At 40.7% G+C, this 24524-nt stretch overlaps 2 protein-coding genes and 1 pseudogene across 3 annotated transcripts in view; all 3 read left to right on the forward strand.

Annotated features, from left to right (window-relative positions):
- Positions 1 to 2385: 2385 nt before the first annotated feature.
- NARS (asparaginyl-tRNA synthetase) lies at positions 2386 to 15768 on the forward strand. Of its 2 annotated transcripts, none has more exons than XM_011361104.2 (15): positions 2386 to 2618; positions 3662 to 3744; positions 5563 to 5628; positions 5729 to 5821; positions 5910 to 5999; positions 6958 to 7036; positions 7891 to 7961; positions 8720 to 8806; positions 9678 to 9899; positions 10011 to 10210; positions 10628 to 10763; positions 11415 to 11528; positions 13569 to 13700; positions 14012 to 14143; positions 14663 to 15768. In XM_011361104.2, exons 1-15 carry the CDS (start codon positions 2576 to 2578, stop codon positions 14792 to 14794), a joined length of 1680 nt encoding a protein of 559 aa, XP_011359406.1. In that variant the 5' UTR covers positions 2386 to 2575; the 3' UTR covers positions 14795 to 15768. The 2 variants fall into 2 exon arrangements, with proteins under 2 accessions (XP_011359406.1, XP_023386921.1); XM_023531153.1 differs by having other exon boundaries at positions 3665 to 3744.
- A 2746-nt stretch (positions 15769 to 18514) lies between these two features.
- LOC111740387 lies at positions 18515 to 18633 on the forward strand (annotated as a pseudogene).
- Positions 18634 to 22982: 4349 nt separating this feature from the next.
- The window catches only part of FECH (ferrochelatase), a 32513-nt gene continuing 30971 nt past the window's right edge, over positions 22983 to 24524 (forward strand). The window contains 2 exon segments of the mRNA XM_023531172.1: positions 22983 to 23147; positions 23150 to 23382. Of these exon segments, the coding sequence (XP_023386940.1) occupies positions 23079 to 23147; positions 23150 to 23382 (302 nt within the window). The 5' untranslated portion in view covers positions 22983 to 23078.

A 24524-nucleotide genomic window follows, 5' to 3' on the forward strand; every position in this document is an offset into this window, starting at 1 on the left:
GGCAATTAAGATGGTTTCCGTGACCCTTGCTTCCTAATATGCAAACCTTTATGTAAAAACTTTCTTGGGAGTGTTGGCTGGACCAAGTTACTCGATTTTAATGACTAGAATATGGTAAAGTGATGGGGTATCATTTCTAAGAGTTGGCTACAAAAGACTGTGACTTCCATTTTCATTGCATACTCTCTTGCCCTCTTGCTTGCTCTGATGAAGCAAGCTGCCCTATGGAGGGTCCCACATAGCAAGGAACTGAGTGGGACTTGTCTAACAGCCCACAAGAAACTGAATCCTGTCAACATCCACTTGAGTGAGCATGGAAAAGAATCTACCCCAGGTGAGATTTAAGGATCTTAATTTGCAATGACTTCAACCCCAACTGACACCTTAATTGCAGCCTTTCAACAAACCCAGAGCCAGAGGCACCAGCTAAGCCTTGTCCAGATTCCTGGTCCATGGACAATGTGAGATAACAAATGTTACTTGAAGTTTGGGAATAATTTATTATACAATAGTAGGTAACTAATACAGTCTCAGGCTCTCTCTTTCTATGACCACTTGCTTTGGGGGAAGTCAGCTGATCTGTCATTAGCAGTCCTATGGGAGGTCCACCTGGAAGAGAACCAAAGCCTTATGCAACCGCCATACCTGAGCACTGTAGTAGATCCCCACCTAATCAAGCCTTCATGACTGCAGCCCCTTCCCACAGCTCCATGCATGAGAGACTCTGAGCCAGAAGCCCCAGCTAAGGCACTCTTGAATTCCTGATTCTGAGAAACTGTGAGGCAACAAATGTTTGTTGTTTTAAGCTTCTAAGGTTTGGGGTAATATGCTTTGCAGCAATAGGTAATAAACATGTGGGTGAGCAAAAAAACATTCATCAAAGAGGGAAAGAGACAGTCCATGAAACTGGGTGAAATATTATTGAAGAAAAGAATTTGGTTGATACTCTTGATAGACTCTGAACCTATATATAGAGTTATTTTAGAATTTATTTCAGAACAAAAAAATGTTTTCCTTTGACTCAAGGACAAACTCTAATAGTCCACTAAGTTGAGAATGATAATGTTAATTACTCTTTATTTAGTACTTATTAGGTGTTGGGCAGTGAACTTATATCTTCCTTCATGAATAGGAAAATTGAAGCTCAGACAGGTTAGGTAATTTATCCCAAGGCACACAGTTAGTTAAAGGCAGACCAGAATTCCAACCACGTTTGAAGCCCTAGTTCTTTCCACAACATCATTATGACCTTCCTAATAGGGATCCTTCTAACTTTAAATAAAAATATACCACAGTGCAAGTCATAAATACAAAAATACATCCATTCATTGAAGTTAGAAAGTTAAAGCACCAAAATGGGCAATGCATATGAGCTATGTTCTTAACTATGTTCCTGGCCTGGCCCAACCCCACCTCTTTGCTGGCACTCAATATATTGATAATAGAACAGTGGGTCCCTATAACTTTGATTAAATTTAGTTTTAAATCCTAGCTCTAGAAATCATCCCCCGCCCACCCCCTCCACCTCTGAGACCTGACCTTTTCCCTGGATAATCAGCGACCCCGCAGGCAGCAAAGACAGTAGCCTGGACCTAATGGTCACAGGGACCAGACCTCTGGCAGGCTAAAGATGACATCTTGACCTAAGTTATGTTTCAGCTCCTGAGCCCTAAGGTGGAATATCCCCCTGGCTACTTTCCCATGACACCTGACAGAGAGATGCAAGACAAGACCTCAGAACTCTCCTCAAGACCTGAAAAAAATGACTCATTACCCTTATGTCCAACCAATTAGCTCCTAGCACACCCCCTAATCCATGGTGTACCTACAAGCCATCGGGGAACTCTGCATTTTGAGTACTAGTTTCGGGCCTCCATATGGGCCAACTCAATGTTAAACTTAACTTTTCCCTTTCCCTTTTTCCCTTTCCCTTTCCCTTCTTTCCTTCCTCCCTTCCTCCCTTTTCTCTCTTTCTCTCTCTCTCTCTCTTTCTCTCTTTCTATAACAGCAAACGCCTGCTCCTGCATTTCTCAGGGCCAGTACCCACACCCAAGTGGACTCAACAAAAAAATATTGGGGATCTGGTACAATGACAGTTATTCCACAAGCGTTCCAACATCTGGGGATATGGACCGAAATCCTTGGTCTGGTTTCCAAGAGAGCCCGGGAGTTTCTAGCGAGGGGCAGAATTGTAAGATCAGTAGAGAAAGTAGGGGGTGGAGATGGAAGGGAGAGGGTAGCAGCGCCACCGCGTCTCCAGCATCAGGGAGTGCCGGGTCACAGGCGCCGCGGAAGCCCGGAAGGCCGGAAGCCCGGAAGGCCCGAAGCCCGGAAGGCCCGAAGCCCGGAAGGCCCCGGGCCGAGGCGCCGGACCGGAAGTTGTCTCGGCCCCACCCAAAGAGGGCGGCTGCGGCGACACTTGCCCATGTCCCCTAACCTTTCGTAGCCAATAGTGCCGCGACGCTCCGGTGACTCACTGGAGCGACCTATTCACGACGTTAGATGATGCAACGTTCTAGTCAAGGACTCCTCAGGTCCTTGTTTCGGTGACAAGGCTGCGGCGTGTTGGTAGACGATGTCCTTGGAGGTAACCCGGGCGACCGCAGCGATGGTACTCGGTGAGTGAGGCTCAGGGACCCCGGAGTGTGTAAGTGGCGCGGTGCCCCTGCCTGGAGCAGGAACCTCATTCCGGCCGATTACCAGCATGCACTGATTGCCTGGCACAGAGTGGGCGCGCCATCCCTGTTCACGTGCGAATGACTGGCGCGCGGGCGGTAGGGGCCCGGACCCGTGGGCCGGGACTTGCTGGGCTGGCCCGGGCTTCCCTCCAGCCATGCGTGCCCGGGGCCAGCATGGCGGCCGCTCCCGGCCCTGCCCCGCCCCACTGCAAAAAATCCCGTGATACCGCTGAGACTTAGGCACCGTCAGACATCAAAGGTACCCCAATATATGAAGCTCTTCAGAGTGATCGTCAGGAAAGGACTAGAGTTCTAATTTTCTTTCACACATCCTCATTTATATTGAGATTTCCCGGGAGACCTTACAGTGTATATAGAAAAAGGAAAAATGGAGACCTGGTTGCCACTGCTCAGACTTAGCTGTGAGGCCTTCTGTGATTTGTTTCACCTCAGAGCTTTGGTTTCTTTTAAAGGCCAGAGGGGACTGGTATTTATTTGACATCTGTGCACTGGCACTGGCATATCTGATTTGTTTGTGTAATTGTATTTCATCTTCAGTGCAGTCCTTCATGATTGGTATTGTTTTCTTCATTTTTTAAGGCGAAGAAATAAGCTCAAAGAGTTTAACAGAATTTTCCAGGGTCACCCTGGCTTTTAAGTTATAACATTCCAAGATTGCAGACTGGTCTGGCCAACTTCAAAGCTCCTCTTTATTACTGGGGTCTCAAGTAGAGGGAAGCAGTATCACAAATTAAAGTGATGAAAGTTCATTTTGAAAAGCTAAATTTGTAACTAATATGTTATGAGATGAATGTCATTGAAATGGGGGGCATGGGAAAATAATTATATGATTTTTTTGTACTGTGTTATTTTTTACTAATCAATGAGTGCTCAGTTTACAAAGATAAAGAATGGATAACGTAGTATGAGATGATTGATAATTATTGTCCAAATGAGTAACTTATTCTCATTTTGTAAAACAGCAGAGCTATATGTCTCAGACCGAGAGGGAAATGATGCCACCGGTGATGGAACCAAGGAGAAACCTTTTAAAACAGGTCTAAAGGTAGTGTCTCTTCTCATAGGAGAACATTTATTAATGACTTGCATTTATTAATGACTTATGTCAATTATTAACGTGACTTGTTGATAATTTTGTTTCAAGCACTGGGTTTTGAAGAGAATTTTCAGAAAAGGGCATGTAGGATTGTATACAGTTATGTAGCTTTAAGAGTATTAGATAATCTGTCTAAACTTATTTGAACATTTTTAAAAGGTGTCTTCTTTTTTTCCTTATCGCGCAGCATTGCTTCTTGGCATTTTTCTTTCCAGTGAGTCAAATGGCCAGTTTAGCAATTCTTAATAGAAATAAAAATCAGCTTCCCTCATGCACAGTGAGCTCATACCCAGGTTTCTTCCAGATTGACTCCTGAGGCCTCTTAGTGAATTTGCCACTAAAATCCGGATGTGATCCTGAGCCTTGAAACTCAAAGACCTAATTTATATCATTACACCAAGAATGGACCTGTTTCTCAGAACACATACTCAGTAACTCATGAGTCTGGAGCTTGAAGCCAGATACTAATTTATTAATATACTATTATTTCTCAGGGGCTAGAATCCTTGAATGAGTTTAGCATATTTATTTTCTCTAAGCAGACATATCTGGAAAGGCAACTACAGATCAGGGGGGTATTTATTTAGGTTACTATCAAGTGCTCCTGTTCTGGGAGCATTCTGTCTCCTCTTTTAGGCCACACTCTATGATTATGCTTTGATGTATCATATGTAGGTCCAACTTCTTGAACTCTTAGAGGAAAATCTTTCTCTAATTTCTGGGTTGTTGGGATGACTTGGCTCTGCATACTCACAACACTGATTAGGTGAATGTTTGTAGAATGTCACTGTCAGCAAAAGTGCCATTCTGATTTGGGGAATTACAGTTTGGGTCTTTCAATTTCAGTGATATAAAAGGGTTGATTAGAGTATCAGGAAGTATATAAATTCCTAACGATTTGCAAACATCCTGCAAAGTCTAATTCTTAAAAAGATGAACTGTCTTTGATGTTTTTAAAAGGTCCAGGTTTCCTCCTCCTCTGCACCAATCATTGATTTGGAACTATTGTTAAAACAAGATGAAAAAGATTTATCAGGTTAAAGTGGGTCATTTTTGTAAGCTTCAGACCTTGAGACTGAAGGTAGTAATTCCTTACATTTCTTGGTTGACTTAATAACTTGGGAGAAAAATTAAAGGGATATTTGAAGCAGTTAAGAAAACATCTACCTTTTACATACCTTTAACTACCTATTTTTTAAGAAACCAAACTGTAAAATAATAATGACAACAATGCCTAACGTGTCTTAGTATTAGTGAAAAAAGGTATTATTCAGGTGATTATTTTTCAAATTAAATGAAGCTTAGTCTTTTGTGTTCTTAACCATTATTTTGCTGAAAGAGTTTCAGAAATAACTTACTTCCCTGTTTCTTAGCAAAGATTAACCATTTAGATGTGATCTGCAATTGGTTTGTGCTATTGTCTTTCTCCTCTGTTGTCAGCATACCTCTATCTGGTCCCTACTGCTACTTAAAATTGGTTGCTTCTAGTCTGCTTGTACTGGGAAACTGTATACTGTGTAACGTAACTTCCTAGAATTGTTTGCAAAAGGACCTGAGGGCTTCTGCTTTAAACAAAATGTTCTTAATACTTCAACCAGCCATTCTTGCTACTTCTACTTTTGACTTTTGGGGTCTTTATGCTTTCTGTTTGGCTCTTGATTATGTTCTAGATAGTTGAAGTTGCCCTATAATGAATGAAAGTGTTATTCTGATTTCAAATATTGTACAATGTTAAAGACATTTTCTTTTTCTCCCTCTTCACCCAAGGCTTTGATGACAGTAGGAAAAGAACCATTTCCTACCATTTACGTAGATTCACAAAAAGAAAATGAGGTAGGGTGAGCCACAACCTTTACAGAATTATATTTTCTGAATAAATTTTCATCAGAACATAGAGGTCTTGAAAATATCAAATATCTGTTTTTCTCTCTAGAGGTGGGATGTTATTTCTAAATCACAGATGAAGAACATTAAAAAGATGTGGCATAGGGAACAAATGAAGAGTGAATCCCGGGAAAAAAAAGAGGTGAGCAACGAATTTGCCACTGTGAACATTTTTTGGGAATTAGAACACTAGAAACCACCTTAACAAATTGCTTTGTCTTTAAAATTAGGCAAAAGACAACTTGAGAAGAGAAAAGAACCTGGAAGAAGCGAAGAAGATTACTATTCAAAGCGATCCAAGTCTTCCAGAGCCAAAATGCGTAAGTATGACAGGTATTGTTGTGAATGTTGTGGACTTGCTACATCAGACTGTTATTTCTGTGTCTGAGGGGACTGCTGTGAGGTTTGTTCCTTTGATTTGTCTGTCTTTCCTTTTCATTTAGAAGGGATAGAGAGAAATAATGTTTTAGAGTTTTGAGGCTGATAGTTTTTGTGGGGTTTATTTTATTATAAAGTTTAATAATTGTGTGTCGAATGAATTCTGTCCTGATCAAAAACTGGCAGGTCTGGGATCCATCCAGCCTGGCTGTGCTGTGTGGTGTTGGTCGAGTGTTTTTACCCTCCCAAAGTGTCCGTTTCCTCACCATGAAATAAAAGGTGGAAATCTATGATATTTTAAAATGCATAAAATGTTTGTGATTTTATGAAATTGGATTTCTTCTATATTTTTTTAGGACAGAATATTGGACTGTGAATGGGCATGCTTAGGTTTCAAACAGTTCTTATTGCTGATGAATTGTCATATTTTTTTCTGTTTCCTTAGTGAGTAAGCTGTTTCTAGGTTGTATTCTCCATCCCCTTTCTCCACTCATCTCCCCCCTCCTACATACCCCAAACAAAAAGCTAGCTAGCCTTTGTTAATTTCCACCTCCCAGAGTGCGGGGGAGGGACTGTGAGGTCAAGGCTAAGGGTCTGTGTGGACTTGAGTCATTGCTATTGTGAATTCATTTATTCACTGATTTTCTATAGTGGTCTCTGAAGTTCTGTGTCTTTCTCATTGTTGGTTTCATACTAAGAGAAAGAAGACTTTGTTTTTATTTTTTTAACCACTCCAGTATGGTGATATTTTTTTGGTTCTGACCTGCAGTGGAGTAATTAGCTACAGTTTTCCACAATTTGTGACTTTTTACCACTTTACTGCCATTCATCTGATATTACTGAAGTTGATATGTGATAAATGGCACGATTGTTCATATGTTATTTATTTTAACTTGACAGGTGAAGATTCACGCATTAGAAGGATATAGAGGCCAAAGAGTAAAGGTGTTTGGCTGGGTCCACAGGCTGCGTAGGCAAGGTAAAAGGCATGGCTTTCCTTTTCTCTTTTTTATTTTTAAATATTCCTGGTTTTAGATGAAGAAGAACATAAAAACATTTACTCAGAGGTATCGTGGATTTTGGATGCTAGCTTTTTAAAGGAAATAGTGATCAGTATCCTAAATTTGTTCTTATTCAACATGACTTAAAAATCTTTAAATTATTTAAATGCTATTTAACTGTAAGCAATTAGTGATTAAGAGGTATCCAGTAAATATTTGTTTAATTGAATTTAATTATTTAATGAAAAGCAGGGGACGTATTACAGAAAGTTGAGAGCCAAACCTGAAACTAATTTTTGGCAGTAGTGTTAACATTTATAATTAGTATATTTACATTCTTCTTCTCCCCAGGTCTTGATATTTTGCTTTCTCTTTCTCTTTTCGTTACTTTATTACACATGTTTTATTGTAAGTGTTTATCAAATCCCTTGTCCTTGTAAAAAAGAAGTGGGACATAAGTAAGAAAAAGTGATTCTGTATGACAGTATTTATGTACCTCCCGCTGAGCGCACAGTACCACACTAAGCATGGCAAGGGATTCAGTGGTTAATAAGACTAATCCTCATCTCATTACTTACTCTCTTGCTTTCCCATCATCATGTGGATCATGCAGATCACATCGGATTTGAAAGAACAATGAAGAATATAAAATGCTTTACAAATACTGAGCAGTGCCATTACCAGTGGGTGCTTCAGGGGAAGGGGGCCACGTGGGAGATTCGAACTGTCAATGTTTGACCTTGGAGTTTCCTTTATATGAGATTGAATTATGAGAAAGTACTTTTAAATGCCTTGAGAACAGTCCAGCTAAATTTCTCTTTCTCATTTTTAGGAAAGAATTTAATGTTTCTGGTGTTGCGAGATGGTACAGGGTATCTTCAGTGTGTCTTGTCAGATGATTTGGTAAATATTTTCTCTTATTCGTAACTGAAAATTCGATTTTTTTCAGTAGGTTCCTTGATCGTTAATTTTGGGAATTTTAGGATCTGTATACATATTTTCAGCTGTTATTATGGGAAAAATTTATTTGTTGGAAAAAACCTGGTTGTTTGTCCTGTGGAATTTCTGCCATTCTTTATTCGGTGTAATTTAACATATTCCTTTACCTTCTTTATTTTTCATAAGCTGGATTTAGGTCTAATCAGATTCAGGTTCTTTTGGAAGAGGGTGGTACACGACTATTGCACGGGCAAAACTGTGTTCTTCCAATTGCATTGTCATGAAACACATAATATCCGATTGTTTTTGTTTTATTAATTATGGGTTTGGGTGTTGATAGCGCAATCCCTTCATTATAAAGTTCTCCATCACTTTTTTGCTAATGATTTTAGCAAGTATTGGTGATCATAGCTTAGAAGGACTCTGTGTATTATTTTAACAGTCTGAATTTTAAAATGAAAAATGAGCTTTTTAAATACTTTTAAGTGTCATTTATGCCCATGTATGTATGTAAAGTACATATTTACATTTATATGTATTTATAGATAAATCTTTCATAGAAGTAGCTGTTCTTTATTAATATTAAAGATTGATGGCCATCTTCTTCTTTTACTAGTTTTGGAGCAGAAAATTTGGTTGTAAATAATCCCCTTTGCTTATGTATATTAGACTATTTTAATGTAAAATATGAATAACTAAATTTGAACTTGATCTTTCTTCAGTGTCAGTGTTACAGTGGCGTAGTCTTGTCCACTGAGAGTAGTGTTGCAGTGTATGGAATACTAAATCTTACTCCAAAGGGCAAGCAGGTGAGTGAATTGAGTTCCTTACTGGCTGAATAGGTATTTGCAGATTAGTTTGTTTGTTTTCCAATATCTTTATTTGTACTTTTGGTATTTGGCTTATAAAACACAAGTACAGTGCACTTGCTTAATTTAGTATGCCTTTTCATTTTCCAGTGAAATATGAACACTGTACAGCTCATAAGATGTAACAAACTTAGGGATTTCCAACCTTATAGAATTCATAAATAATCGTCATGGGCCATAATGTAGCCACTGTGCTGTGTGTATGTGAATAATTTTTCAGCTAGGTAGAAAAACTTAACAATCTACCCAAAGAATTTCAGGAAAGATCAGTAATTTAAATCTGAAACTTTCTGAATAGAATTTGAAAGCCTCTTTTAAAGAAGTTAAATAAAACTCTGATATTCAGAAAGCTATTTGTTCCAAAGCCAAACCTATACCAGTTAAGAATTACTTGTTGGTAATTTTTGTTCATATTTGTTGGCTGGGAAAGAAAACAAACAGATGTGACATGTTAACCACCAGAGGGAGCCCCTAGAGTCTACCTAATAGACTAGAAATAAAGTCGAAAGAAAGTCTCCCAGAGGAATAGCTTTGAGTTAAACTTTTGCATTTAAGGAGTTTTTCAATGTGGATATTAAGTTATTTTAAATTATTGGGCCAAGGCTGAAAAGATATACCAAAATACCAAGTATGTCAATATGAAATTAAATTATTGGGTCTTGTTTTTTAGAAGGGTAGGCTAATAATAATGAAGTTCTTAGAAATAGCAGCTTACCAAAACTTTTGACATAAACTAAAATCTTTAACACTGTAAAATTTTTGTCTTCTCCCTTTTTTTTTTCTTTCTCCCACTCCCTTTTTTAAAATGTAGGCTCCCGGGGGCCATGAGCTGAGTTGTGACTTCTGGGAACTGATCGGGTTAGCCCCAGCTGGAGGAGCTGATAACCTGATCAATGAGGAGTCCGACGTTGACGTCCAGCTCAACAACAGACACATGATGATCCGAGGAGAGAACATGTCCAAAATCATGAAAGCACGTTCCATGGTCACCAGGTGCTTTAGAGATCATTTCTTCGATAGGGGGTACTGTGAAGTGAGTGTGCATTCATCATCTTGCAAACAATACCTTTCGCCATTTTTAAACTTGAATAGAGGTGCTCACAATAGGCCTTTATTTATTTACTCCTTCCTTCCATTTGAACAGGTTACTCCTCCAACATTAGTGCAGACACAAGTGGAAGGCGGCGCTACACTCTTCAAGCTTGACTATTTTGGGGAAGAGGCATTTTTGACTCAGTCCTCTCAGTTGTACCTGGAGACCTGCATTCCAGCTCTGGGAGATGTCTTTTGTATTGCACAGTCGTACAGGGCAGAACAATCCAGGACACGAAGGCACCTGGCCGAGTATGGAATTGTCTTTTTATTTAAAAAAATTTTTTTAACAAAATATGTTTAGAAGAGCAATCCTTATGTAGACAAAGGATGTCTATGTAAAAATGTTAATATATTAAGAAAATATATGAAAGGAAGTTGAATAAATTAATGGAAACCATGTAAGAAGTGTTGCCTCTTAGGCCATAGGTAGCTAAGATCTAGTCTAGTCTTTCATTTGCCTCGATCCTTTATATGTTAAGGAATAAACAAGAATTTACTATTTGAGGGCAAAAGATGGGTGGGCGGTCTAAAACTAATTGCAGAGTTGGGAGTAGGTTAGCAAGGCTGGAATTTTACCTTTCTGGACAGTTGCCCAGTGTTAAAATCTTTGCTTGAGAGAAACTGTAGAAATGAAGAGCAGCTCTGAGCTAGTCTCTTGTTCTTCAGATACACGCATGTGGAAGCTGAGTGCCCTTTCCTGACCTTTGAGGACCTCCTAAACCGATTGGAGGACTTGGTTTGTGACGTGGTAGACAGAGTCTTGAAATCGCCTGCAGCAAGCATAGTGTATGACCTCAACCCGGTAGGTCTAGTGTCCTGTGAGAATGCAAATGATGATTTCTTCTTGGAAGGCAATGAAGTCTTTATCCTCAGTTTTTGTAGATTTGATGGCTTGGTGAACTTTGAAATTTCAATGACTAATACATACTTTTTGAAATAGAGTTAATATGTAACATTAGTTGCAGGTGTGCAACATAATGATTTAATATATATGTGTACTTGCAGAATAATGATTTGATATATGTATACTTACAAAATGATCACCACAATAAGTCTAGTTAACATCCATCACCACACAGTTACAGTTTTTTTCCCTTATGATGCGACCTTTTAAGATCTCTCTTAGCAACTTTCAGATTTACAACACAGTATTAGTAACTGCATTACATCCCCAGGACTCATTTATTTTATAACTGGAAGTTTTTACCTTTTGACCACCTTCACTCATTTCTGAACTAATATTTTGAAGACTAAAATTTGATACCAAACATTGCCAATAATTTCATAATATTTTAACTTACATAAGAGAAAGTTCATGTTTTCCATTTATAGAGATATCTGTATTTTTTACAATAATAATATTTTACAATAATGCTAAATCGTTTTTCTTAAAATGGAAATTTTAGTGTTAATGGTTTCTTTATAGACACTGTATATTTCCTTTTGACCATAGAACTTCAAGCCCCCCAAACGGCCTTTCAAACGGATGAACTATTCAGATGCTATTGTGTGGCTAAAAGAAAACAATATAAAGAAAGAAGATGGAACTTTCTATGAATTTGGAGAGGTATGTATTCTGTTCTAATCATTGTTTCAAAGACAGCATGGTGCTTACGTGGATTGCTACTTCTGCTTAATTAACTGATGTAGGAGGCATCTGCTTATCAGATAAATGGTAAGAACAACTGCCTGAGATTGGCCAAGGATTCATTGAGTTAATATGTATAGAGTAAGCCTTTCTGTAGTGTTCAGTAAACATTAGCAAGTTCTTAGCCTTCACATCTCATCCTTTGCCTCTTTCCTCTTGTTCCATGATCAATCACAAGCTCTAGTTATAATTCTCTGGGCTGGCAGGATGCTTCAGAAATTTGTGAACTGTAACGTTACATGCAAAATGTTGGTGTGTGTATACATTTGTTTTGTTTATCTGGAGAAAGTATCTGGCTCATTCAAAAAGGATTTCTCCCTCCAAAACAATGAATTAAAACTCCTGCTCATGGAAGAGATTCAAAGAAAAAAGTTGCCATTGGTTAAAATGCAAAACCAAGAAAGAAAGCCTTGATGGGGAAGGTGGTGTGGTGCCCCAGCATGAATCCGTTTTGCATGGGGACACCCTCCTAACCTGAATTGGGGGTATAGATTATTAACATTCTTCTAAACCCTCATCCCTGTGCATTTAACCATTCCTTACACAGTATTTGCAAATCTAACTGCTTTACATATGAAATGTAACTACTGCTAGATAGAGTTTTGTTTTGTTTTAAGAAGGAATTTATAGAAAGACAAACAGTATAGTAGGTCTATATAAATTACACTTATCGTTTAATGAATTCAGTTGGTAATGTTTAATAAAATTTGTATTGAGAACTGTTATTATTTAATATTCTGCAAAGTGGTGCGATTGAGTGGAAAGAACACAAACTTTGGAGTATGAAGGCTTTCCAGGGGGGATTAGCTGCCACTGCTGTCCTTACTGCTATATTACTGAAGGCCAGTGACCCTGCTTTCTGGTTTCTTATCTTTCCTCTGCCTTGGAGGCGTGATGACTCAATCAGCCAAATGCCTAGCAGGGTCCATGGTGCAAGAAGCCCTCGGTGCATATCAGCCTTTACTCCACATCCATACACATGAGGACGCTAGAGTAGACTGACAGTCTTTAGGCTTTTTGGAATGTACAGTAAGACCCCTTTCCCCTAATTAAATTTTATGCAGAACTCTAGTATGTGAAGCAGCAAAGAGCTGAGACCAGAGTTCTCCCACTTGCCTCCCACTTCCTCTCTACTTTAGCGGGTGGAGGGCTCTAGGGACTAGAACTTGAAAGCAGCTGTGCCAGGTGACTGCCCAAGCTCCACGTCAGTTCTTGCATTCAACAAATCAGTGAATCTTGTCCAGTTCTCTCAGTTTTTACTGGGACAAGAGTTTACAGCTTTAACTAGAGTTTATATGTGGTTTATTGAAGGGTGTTCTGAGAGAAAAACATTAACTTGATTCAGCATCATCTAACATTTCTTGGCTAACTGTTCCAGATGTGGTTGCACTTGAAATCTCACATAGGTTATTTATCTTATGACTATCTTACTACCATCAAAGGCATATAGATTTATTGTAATAGAAATGCAGATAACAGGCAAGTTTAAAGATTGGTGTTATTAATAGCATGCACTGTGTTCTGGAGCTTTCACTGCTTATCTTGTGCCTTTTGGTACTAAGTGGACCGCAGTTGCTTCAGAGCTAGTTAAAACTAGCCACTGAAAAAAGTAACAGAGCAGCATCTAGTCTCAGTGATAATGGCTCGGGTGGTTTTCATCTGGTTATTTTTCGTTTTCATTCCTCAAGCAGCATGGCACTTGAGATATACTGTGGAAGGAGGCAGGTCTATTTACAGTTTATTTAACAACTGTGTAAATTTTTTAATACATTTAAATAAATGTATTAATTCTTCTTTGAAGAAATTGTCCCTTATACCCATGTATATGGGTTTTGGGTGGGTGCGTAGGCTCTCCTGTATTGCATTAATAAGGTGAAGGGCTGCTGTTGGGTGAAAGAGCTGCTTCTGTCTTGTTGCATCTCGAACTGTAAATGTTAATGAAGTCTCATTTAACCTCAGGATATCCCAGAAGCTCCTGAGAGACTGATGACGGACACCATTAATGAGCCAATCTTGCTGTGTCGATTTCCTGTAGAGATCAAGTCCTTCTATATGCAGCGATGTCCGGAGGATTCCCGCCTTACTGAATCTGTCAGTTTGTGACTCAAATAGTATTAGTAATTTTGCTTTTAAAGGGGTGGGGACTATCATTGAAAAGAGATACAGCTCATGACAAATATCTCATAAATCCAGAATGACTATTTTGAGAAGTTTTTTTTTTTTGGTCCTCTGATTGGGTTTAACAGACCTTGTTAAATTATAGAATTTGAATATTTGAATTTTGCATGATCATAGTGCCCTTTTAGCTATAGGAGCTTAATTATGATTTTCATTTAAACTCTAGAGTAGTGTCTTGTCTGACAGCCTGGTAGTAACTGCATTTTATTCACTTGTCTGTAAAGGTTGACGTGTTGATGCCCAATGTTGGTGAGATTGTGGGAGGCTCAATGCGTATCTGGGATAGTGAAGAAATGCTGGCAGGTTATAAAAGAGAAGGAATCGATCCCACTCCCTATTACTGGTACACAGATCAGGTAAAAATTTTTAATACTCTAAAATATTTTCGTTGTAATAGTTCTATATAAACTGAAATTTTTAAAAGAAGAGAATTCAGGGTGGTACTTTGGCATTCGAAGAACCATATTCAGTTTTGTGGTTATAATAATATGGCACGCGAATATTGCTATTTTTATTTTTTCTAATATATGTTAACTTATTTGAAAACCTGTTTAACTGCTGGCTTGCTTGCTCATTGCTGCTGAATTTTTAAAAATTTGTCATTCGAACCTACCAACATCTAGTGGTATTTTTCACTTTCCTCTGACTAAGAGAGACATTGACTTATTTTAAAAGTTTGAAATCTCTTCTTCCATGGTGGCATTTAATCCCTGGTTTATTTTTCATACCAAATTATTTCTTCACACATAGTCCACAGTGGCATATAGATTAAGGGTTGAATCTTAATCGTAACAAGCTAACTCATTTCACAGTAGAAAATTTCAACTTTTTAAACAAAGTTGTAAGCTAAGCATTCTTCTCTCCTTTTTAAACAGAGGAAATATGGCACATGTCCTCATGGAGGATATGGCTTGGGCTTAGAACGATTCCTAACCTGGATTCTGAATAGGTATCACATCCGAGACGTATGCCTGTACCCTCGCTTTGTCCAGCGCTGCAAGCCATAACCGAGTCCTCCTGAAGCACGAAGGAAGGAATACAGTTTGTGAGAACAACAGACTGCCTCTTTAAAAAGAACAAAAGCCAAGATCTTCCCATTTTTATTCCATTGGAATATATCTGGTTCTGTTTTCTCTTTTTGTTTTCTATTCCTGCTATCACAAAAAGCAATCCAGATCACTTGAACATCAACTGACATCGATATTGTCATTTTAAGAAAAAAATATCCATTACAAAAGTTGGGATAAAGACGTGGTATGTAACTCTGCAATTATGAATGCATTTCAGCATTTTGTCTACTAATAGGTTATGATCTTTGCCTCATATATGCCATATATATAATTAAACAGTTTTTAATTATGGTCTAAGACATTCCAGTTTATCTTTCTGTACTTTTAAGTGTAACTTAAATTCTTTATATCATTTTATTATATCAATGAGTTAAACATCTTGGGGAAAAATTGATAATATGGTGTAAAAATCTGTATTAGAGTATAATTCAACAGTAGATACTTGAATTAAATGAATAGTCTCTTGTATCAGTTATTTTTTCTAAATCTGTATAGCTGCTTATAATTCTGAGGCATACAAATATATATGGAAGAATTTGTAAAAATGGAATTGCCTTAACAATTTGAAATAAGAGCAAAATTTTTTTTCAGTGCTTCAATGAACAGCATTCTTCTTAGTATTACTTTTAGCTAAAGAGGTAGGTTGATCTTCCCTCTTTCCTAGTAGTTTCTAAATAATTAAGAATAAATAAGTTCCAAAAGAATTTACAGCTAGAATCTTAATGATAACTGTAAGTGACTGAGTCGTCCCCACCATGCCCTCACATCTGATCTGTGCTACCTTATTAACTCTTAGCAGGTGTATTGAATGGCTTCATTTCAGATTTGGTTAATTTCTCCCCAAAAATGCATGTCATGTATTCTCAATGTGATGTATTCCCACCAGTCAATAAATAGACACGTAAAAGCTCTTTGCTGGCTTAAATTTTTTAAGCTGAACATCTCTATTTCATATTATTTCATGCCTTATGCATTTTTTTATATTTTTATATTTCATGATGTGTATATGTATATTTTTCATGATATGAAATTAGATATTACTAAATTTGGTAGTCATTACTAAAATTACACGGGAATGATTTTTAAAAATTAGATGTGGGTCCTAGTCGCATTTTTTTATAATCTTTTTGTGTTATTTTTGAACACATATCTTATTTTGCAATTAAATGAAATGACAGATGGAAATTTAGCCTGTATCTTAAAAAACACTTTAAGAGTGTGAACGTGCTCTAATTGCGTTCAAGTAGGCAATTTATATGATCAGAATTTAGGTGAAGAGGTTAGACTCAATCAGCCTGAGTTTTAATTGTGTAAATGAGTTGAGAGTTTTAAATACTGAAGGAGAGCAGTGGAATTAGGTGGGGATAAGGAAGTCAAGGTTGTGGTGACATCAGGCCGAGAAACTTCACGATGAGCAGCAGACGTCCCCCACAGGGCTTTAATTCCTTCACTGTGTAGTTGTTGCTGTAATCCAGGCATCACGACCCCATCCCATGTCCCTGCCCAGTGTCCAGCTCATGGACACCCTGCTTCTGAGCCCTGCTTTTGTGGCACTCTCCCCTCGCTAGGCTGATATTCTTTGCCCCATGAAACCTGTTCCTGATGTGGTTCTTAAAGTTGACACTCACACCAAACATCCCTTCGTCTTTGGTACTTGTGTGGCAGACCTGCTCAAAGTTTTAGGGACAGATGGGAGGCTAATACTGTAGCAATTCAAATGACTTAGGTGTTAATTTTCTCTCTTCTTTAATGTCCTGCAGCCATTCCTGGCCACATCGTCCCAGTTTCCTCCACGCTGTTTTTTTCTGTTTGTTTGAGTCTCTGTCTTCCCTGTTAGAGGCTTTCCTTGGCATGGTGCTTGGTTATCTGCTGAGAATTGCAAATAGAAGATAAAAGTGCTCAAAGTGTGTGGGTAGGAGATGTGTGCCTCGTGTTGGTTGAGCTGCCTGGGCCATTTAGCAAGAGCATCCCTGATGTCAGCATCCTTAGGTCTTTCCTCATAGACTGGTCGGATTCCAGACTTCCCATCTACTGTGGGTCTCTGCACTGTCAGTAAGTCTGGTTCCTCGAACTCCGTTCTTGCCAGTGGTCTTCTGCTCTAACCTGCCTGGTATGTCGTCCAGAGCCCTCTGTTGCTTCTCCAGGAATCAGACCTCCAGTCGGCTGCGGGGTGGGCGGGGACAGTCGCCTGCTGCAGTGGGGGAATCTAGGCAGTCTGACCTCTTCAACAAACTTTCAATCTCTCATTGTAGCATCTCTCCTCTTTCATCTCCACTTCCAGACGTATGTGGTGCTGCCAATCCTGAACCACGTTGGGATTCTGTCATGTAAATCTGGATGGTTCTTGGCTTAGGAAGGTCAGCTTGGAATACAGTTTTCTTGGGTCTGCTGAATTATTAACCATTTATCCATCTCCCAGATTCCAAAATTATGTTGCTATGGTTCCCTTTTCTTTTTTTCCTTATCCTTTTAGATTTGTACTTCAAAACACCACCACCAATAAAACCTCTATTGACACTTTACTGGGGTTTGAGGGAGGGAGCGAAATTACATCCATGTTTTAGAGTCCCTGTTTTTACCCAAAGGTTTTTACTTTGTATTTGAAGACAAATCCAAAGAAAGTAGACATAAGTGAAAGGGGGAAAAAGTTCAATTATTAGCTATTAGCAAGGAGAGTGATGAATCCTCTGGAAATTGTTTCATAAAAATACGATTAATGAATGGTTAATTTCAATCCTTGTTTCTACATAGGTGACCACTAAAATTTCCTGTTGGATAGCTATACCTGTTGGTCCTTCCTATAACATAAAACAGGTAAAAACAACAATATGAAAACAGTGAAAAAGCACACTCGTCTTTGCCTCAAACCAGCTGTTATGCTGACTAATGTGTTTCTCTTTTTTGGCCTTGCCAGGGCTGGAAACCTTGGCGCTGCCTGATTTCACCCTTCTCTGAGCACCAATGTGCCATTAACCACCTGCTGCTTCCCATGGCCACTCTCTTCAATACTTCTCAGGAGAACTGTGGCCCCTGTCTCCTATTTGCTCACCCTGCTTGCCTCCCTTGCATGCTACAGTTTGCACCCTACTTGCTCAGTTATTTTTCTCAGCACAACCCCAACAGGCTTCTCTTCTCAGTCACTATCATGACTATTGGTGACTCCCATTAGCCTACAAAGTCCAAGTCCTTAGCACATTCAGGCTTCTTTCTGAATCCTTTGCATGTCCTCTGTGGTGGCCAAGTGAATGCCTTGCGTGCCGTTAGTTATCCTGTGCTCTTCTGCCTCCATTGTGTCCCCCCCCCACGTCTAGTATATTCCAAGCCTACTCCTGTTAAGTCCAAAGACCACCTTGATGACAAAGCATTCCTTCATCCACTCAGCCTGAAATCATCACTCGCTTTTATCAGGGAATCTTCTGCTCCCCTCTTGCTCCTGACCCTAAACAGGTAAATTTCCTGAATAACTATAATAATGCTTCCTGGCCCCCAAATCTTAGCTAAGTGTGAAACATCTCTAGATGTTAGAATTGGAGGAGGGGAAGTATGGAGGGTCTGAAAACCTCTCTAGGGATGGGTTAGGATAGGGATACAGATTACAGGGAGAACTGAACCCACATAAAGGCACCACAGGCTGTTTTTTTTAAAGAAAAGTTTTCAGTCTATGGCCACACCACCCCGAACACACCTGATCCCCCCTGATCTTGGAAGCTAAGCAGGGTCAGGCCTGGTTAGTACTTGGATTGGAGACCACCTAGGAAGACTGGGTGCTGTAGGTGTTAAAAAAAAAAAAAAAAAAAGGTTTTATTAAAGTATCATGTTCATACAGAAGAGAGCATACATCATAAACATGCAACTCCATGAATTTTCACAAAGTGAACACATGTCCCCAGCTCCCAGAATGCCTACGCCCAGACAGAAAGGTGGAGCAAGGGCCTGCATGAAGCCTGGCCTTGGAGGGCTGGCCCTTCTATGAAAAGATATCTAGAAAGCTGGCCCTGTAGACCAGAGGACAAAGAACCCTGCTGTCTGCGCAGGGCTGGGGTTAGGGAGTGAAAGCTTGCTGGGAAGAGTCAGCTCCCCAGTTTGAATGTACACACCTGCAAGGAGCAGGACCACAGCCAAGAAACCACACAAACCTGGTCTAGGACTGGTGAAAGATCTGGATCTTGGCAGAGGCACCAAGAAAGGCTCTGTAGGGACCCTTCCACCAGCAGGGAATAGGTAACACTCAGGAAAAAAACATTTTTGCCCAATATATACTCAAAAAAGTCACAACCCTTGAAATGAATGCATTGAGCCATGCAGTACGTGTCAATACTGGAGCGGGAGCCTTCTGAAACGTGAACCCAGATCACTGCTAGAAGGTGGTCACCTGATAGACACAAGTCTTTAATCATCTACAAAGTCCTGCATTAATCGGCTGAAATTTTTTCCTACTTATCCCCACACATGCTACTCAAGATACATTGTCTCTTCGCTATTCCTCAAAAGCTTTGTTATGGGTTGAATTGTGTGTCCCCAAAAGATATGTTGAAATTCTCACCTCTGATACTTGTAAACATGACCTCATTGGAAATAGAGTCTTCACAGACGTAATCAAGTTAAGATGAGGTCAATTTTCATCCAATATGACTGGTATCCTTATAAGAGGGAAAGCTGGTCGTGCAAAGACAGACACACAAGAATTCCAAGTGATGATGAGGGCAGAGATCAGAGTGATGTAGCTGCATGCCAAGGAGAAGCTAGGAAGAGACAGGGAAGGATTCTCCCCTACAGATTTCAGAGGGAGCATGGCTCTGTTGATGCCTTGATTTGGGACTTCCATCCTTCAGAACTGGAAGACAAATTTCCATTGTTTTAAGCCACCTGTGTTGTGGTGCGTTGTTCCAGCAGCCCCAGGAAAATAATACGAGCCTCAAATATGTTCCAGCCCTTGCTGCTCCGGACCATTCTGCTTGCAAAGTCCTTCTGCAAGAAGCCTCTCTCACTCCCCACAGGTCCCTGCCCAAATGCCACCTTTGCAGAGAGTCCATGCCCAGCACCGAAACAAGCAGTTCCTGCCTGCATTCCTTTGCTGCTTTTTTTTCTTTGTGGTCCCTAGCTATACTTGACATTCTGTCGTGTATCTTTCGTTTATTGTCTGCATTGCCTTCTAGAATGTAGATTCCATGAAAGCAGAGACTGTCCCATTCATGGCTGCCTGCCCAGTGCCTACCATGTACCTGACATTGGGAAGCTCTCCATACAATCTGTATCTGTTTCAATAAGTGAACAAGCTACTTGAGAGTCCAGTTTTTCACTTTTTTAGCCTTCGCATTGCTTTCCTCATAGACTCTCAGTAAATATGGGCAAATGGACCAGTCAGCCCACCACCACTAGAGGGCTTAAGGCCCTGCAGGGTTAAGAGGGAAAGTCAATGCGGGTCGCACTGGCCTGGAGTTGGTGGCTTCTTGGCTGTAAAACAATTGTGGGGACGATCCGATTTCTCTGAGTAATCACTATTTGCCCCCACATAGCCACTGTTTCTCTTGCATTGAACACCACCCCCACTTGCCTTGTTTTTCTGATTAAGGAAACAGAATTGAGTAATCTAAATTTAGTTTGTATAGCTCCGAGGTGCCAATCATGGCAAATAATGAATTCCGCGATCCCCACTTCCCTGAAGCATTGAGCTGAAACCAACAAATTCATTTTATTTAGGACCACAGGCTGAACTCAGAGTACTGCCTGTGACAGGAGAGTGCTTTCCTCACTAATTATGTCACTCCGGCTCAGACAAACCCTCTTCTGCGAGGTGGGGGTGACACTTATCTGTGTTGGCCTAGAGACTGTGCCTTTGGCCCTCTGCTTGCTAAGGGAAGCAGTATATAATTTTGTTATATATAAGCCAGAAAAAAAAAAATGCATTCATACAATACGAATACATACAAAAATGAATGTATACATATATATAAATCTCATATGTTTTTATAAATTTCTTTAACCTTTCAAGGGCCTTTCTGGTTTTCTTAGTAAACCCATATTTATAATTCACAATTTCTAGGTTAAGGGCCATTTTCTAATCAGTTTTGAAAAGGGCCATTATAAAACACTTTATCTTCTTTCATTTCATAAGAACATAAAAATTTACTCATTTGGAAAGCTGTTATATTTGATGTTTGTAAGAAATAAGCCATAGATTAGAAATAACAAATGATACTCTCTGTTGGGAAAAATAGTGAAGTTCTATTTCCATTTATAGCCTCTGAGTATATGGGCACCGGGAGGTTTTATAAATGAATTTTGACTGGGTTTTTAAAAAGTAAAAATGAAAATACGGGCTGTGAATAAAATGGATGAAAAGGTGCTAATTCATATTTTAAAATGTTATGTTGATACATTCAATAAATCATGTTTTGCTAGCTCCTTCTTTCTGAAGGTCAGATATAAATATAACCCCTCCCAACTGGTGATGATGTGCGGTCTGGCATCTTTTATGCCTCGTCACTAATCATCAGAATTAGCTTGGGAGGGGCCAGAAGACCCTGTTATCTTCACCTAGCAGGAGGGGCACAGCACCCCAGATGGAGGTGTAACTTATCCAGAGCTCCCAGAGGTGGCTGAGAAGAGTCCATGTAGCTCAGATGTCCGAAGCCCTTGGCATTTTCTAGTTCTCCAGCCTTGTCTATACTTTTCCCAGTGCAGCATTCTTTTTATCTAGTTTATTTAAAAGAAATAGATTTAGGCTTTAAGTAGAGAAGTATATTATCTATAAAGATCATCTCTTTAAAGGGCAAATGAAACTGACATAATTTTCGCTATGACAGTAGAGAGTTTAGCAAACGTACTGGAAAGCAGTTTGATACCTGCAACGAGCTTCACTGTTCGCTTCTCAGGGAATGAATGTCTCATGCTTGAGTCTGAAGATCATGGAGGTGACACGAAAGGCAACCCATTTCATTTGACCTTTTTTACATTGGACTTATAAGGAGGACTAACTTTAATAATAAATAAACTAATTCAATTAAGAGCACACATTGTAGCTGCAGAAAACTGGTTTTCAACCCAATCTAGACTTCATTATCCACATGGCTTGCTCCCTGACTTCCTTCAAGTCATTGCTGGAATGTCAGGGAGGACTTCTCTGACTCGTCTATTTCAAATTACATTAGCCTCCCCCATACCCCACCCGGCCCCTCACTCCTTTAATGTTGCTTCATTCTTCTAACACTCATCATTACCCAAACTAGTACATATGGTGATTGTTTTCTGTCTCTCCCCTAACCTCCATGTAAGCACCTCATGTACTCTGTTCAGTGCTGTTTTCCCCAGGTACACAGTAAGCGCTTGATAATTGTCCGATGAATGAATGATGTCGCAGACCTTTCTGTTCCAAGAGGTGGTCTTGTTCGCACTGAACATCTTGGCGGGGTTGGCGAGCAGAAGTGTGGGAATATAGAAATGCCTAGAATTGAGGACGGTACCTGTTCCCCGCGCTGGATTGGGGTCAGGTGGTTACCTGGTGAAGGAGCGCAGACCTGATATTGACAAACCTCACCATACTATCATCTCTTTAAGAAATGCATTTGCCGGACTGGCCCTCGCTTTTTCTAATGCCCTCATGTTTAGCAGTGTAATGTTTGCTTTGTGGTCGCACCTGTCAAACTCTGCTACATAGATACCACGGGGAAATTGAATAATAATAATGTCATGAGCGTCTGGTATAAAAGAATTCCTTTTCCCATTCTGAAAACAAAGCAAAACAAAACAAAATTGGGTTGGCACAGTTGTGTTGTAACTAGGCAAGCAAAATGTAGAACTGAGACAAAGCGTCCTCATAGCCAAGTAACAGTCATGGAAACGTGTAGAGAAAGTCCTTTGCTGAGCTGTGGCTGCTGTTCCTGACTTGGTCATGTTGGCACATGCAGCCAGGGCATTCACCCGGGGTGACCAGGGGGAAGGCGGGCGTTTGGCATGGCTTTGGCGGTGGTTGCGGAGAGGGGGCCTTTGGCACAGCCGGGGGCCCTTCCTCACCCCGCATGCGGTGCGGGCCGCGGCGGGCTCCCAGCGAGGGGCGTGCCCTCTCCCGGCCCCGCCCCGGCCCGGCCCGGCAGCGAATGAGCGGGCGCGCCACCGCGGCGCAGAGGGTGGGCGCGCGTGAGATAAGGCTGAGGGCGCAGTGGGGCCCCGGCTGAAAGTGCCGCCGCGGCAGGACGCCAGGTCTCCGGCCGCGGGCCCGGGAATGCTCTGGGTCGGCACGAACATGGCTGCGGCCCTGCGAGCGGCGGGCGCCCTGCTCCGCGGTGGAAGTAAGTGGAGCTGTCGCTGCAGCCGCCGGCACCTGGGGACAGCGGAGCGCTCCCGATCCCCCACCCCCAGCCTGGGGGCTTCCAGGAGCCGCGGCGACTGCGCAGGAAGCTGCGCGGGGTGGAGCGAGGGGCGGAGAAGGGACCGGAAAGGAACCCTACCCTAGGAGGGTCCAGAACGGGACCTTGGCCACTTGAAGGCCCTGGGAGGCCTCGGGGAAGGGGCTTGGAGTTCCACAGGTCAGCTGGGTGCCTGTCCGCAATGGCTGAATTTCTCAGAGCTTTAGTTTTTATCTGTAAAATCGGAATAATGATAGTCACAGGATTGCTGTGAGGATTATGGGAGGGACGTGTGTTAATAAGGGCCCGCGACAGGGAGGACTGAAACCAAGGCATTGTCCATCAGCTCAGAAGTGTCATGAGGCTTTGGCTAGAAATAAATGACAAAGATTGAGTTAAGGGTCTTGGGGTTTGCAAAGGGAAAACACAGCTAGGCAATATCCGCAGTTTTCCCAGGAAGAAAGAACGGTTTGGGAGTATAGTAAAAAGCACACGTTTGGGAAAATGTCAGTCCTAAGTTCTGAGTCTGCGGATTGGCTCCGAGGGTGATCTCCCAGATGTCTAGGGTCTGAGTTGTGGAACATTTTCTTCTTGAGGTCATTCACATGGTTAACTGAAGCTTTGATGTATGTCCAGGCATTGATTATAACAGACCGATGTACATTCAGGTATTGATGCAGGACTGGAAAGTTCAGAAATTTAAGTTCCTAGGCTAGTTAGGGCAAAAATAGAATCGTTTCCTAATGCATCAGCTTACTTTCTTTTAATAATTTAGCAGCTTGACCATAGTGACTCCATTTTATTCACTTTTCTTCATCGTCATCACCATTACGTGGGCATCTACCTGGTGCTTCTGTCCCTGGTGATGCAGGGCAGTGTGTCCAGAGCTGCTCTGCTCTAGCCCCTGGCATCACTGGTGCTCACTTGTCCTTGGAAGCAGGACTTACCAGGAGGCATCCTGGGCTGGAGTTTCTAGAGATATTTGGAGAACAAATAAGACCCCTTGACAACCCCACATATTTCTGATGCAAACCGTGATGTAGGTTGTGTCTACAGGATGAGCTGATGGGACTCTGGGTCAGGCACACCTGGTTGAGATACTAGCTCTGCAGCATTCCTGACTTTCACCCTTTGAGCAAGGTACTCAGCCTGGCTTCAGCTTTGGTAAATGTAAAAGGAAAGGAGTAAGGTGGTACCTCGTAGGCTCGCCATGAAGATTATATATAGGTAAGGTCTGTAGCACAGTGCCGGGCATGCAGTAGATACATCGAGACTCTCAAAATGTTCAGTTATTATTATGTAAAAGATGGCCACATACTAAC

The sequence above is a fragment of the Pteropus vampyrus genome, unplaced genomic scaffold, assembly GCF_000151845.1.
Source record: "Pteropus vampyrus isolate Shadow unplaced genomic scaffold, Pvam_2.0 Scaffold62, whole genome shotgun sequence".
Taxonomy (NCBI): Eukaryota; Metazoa; Chordata; class Mammalia; order Chiroptera; family Pteropodidae; genus Pteropus; species Pteropus vampyrus.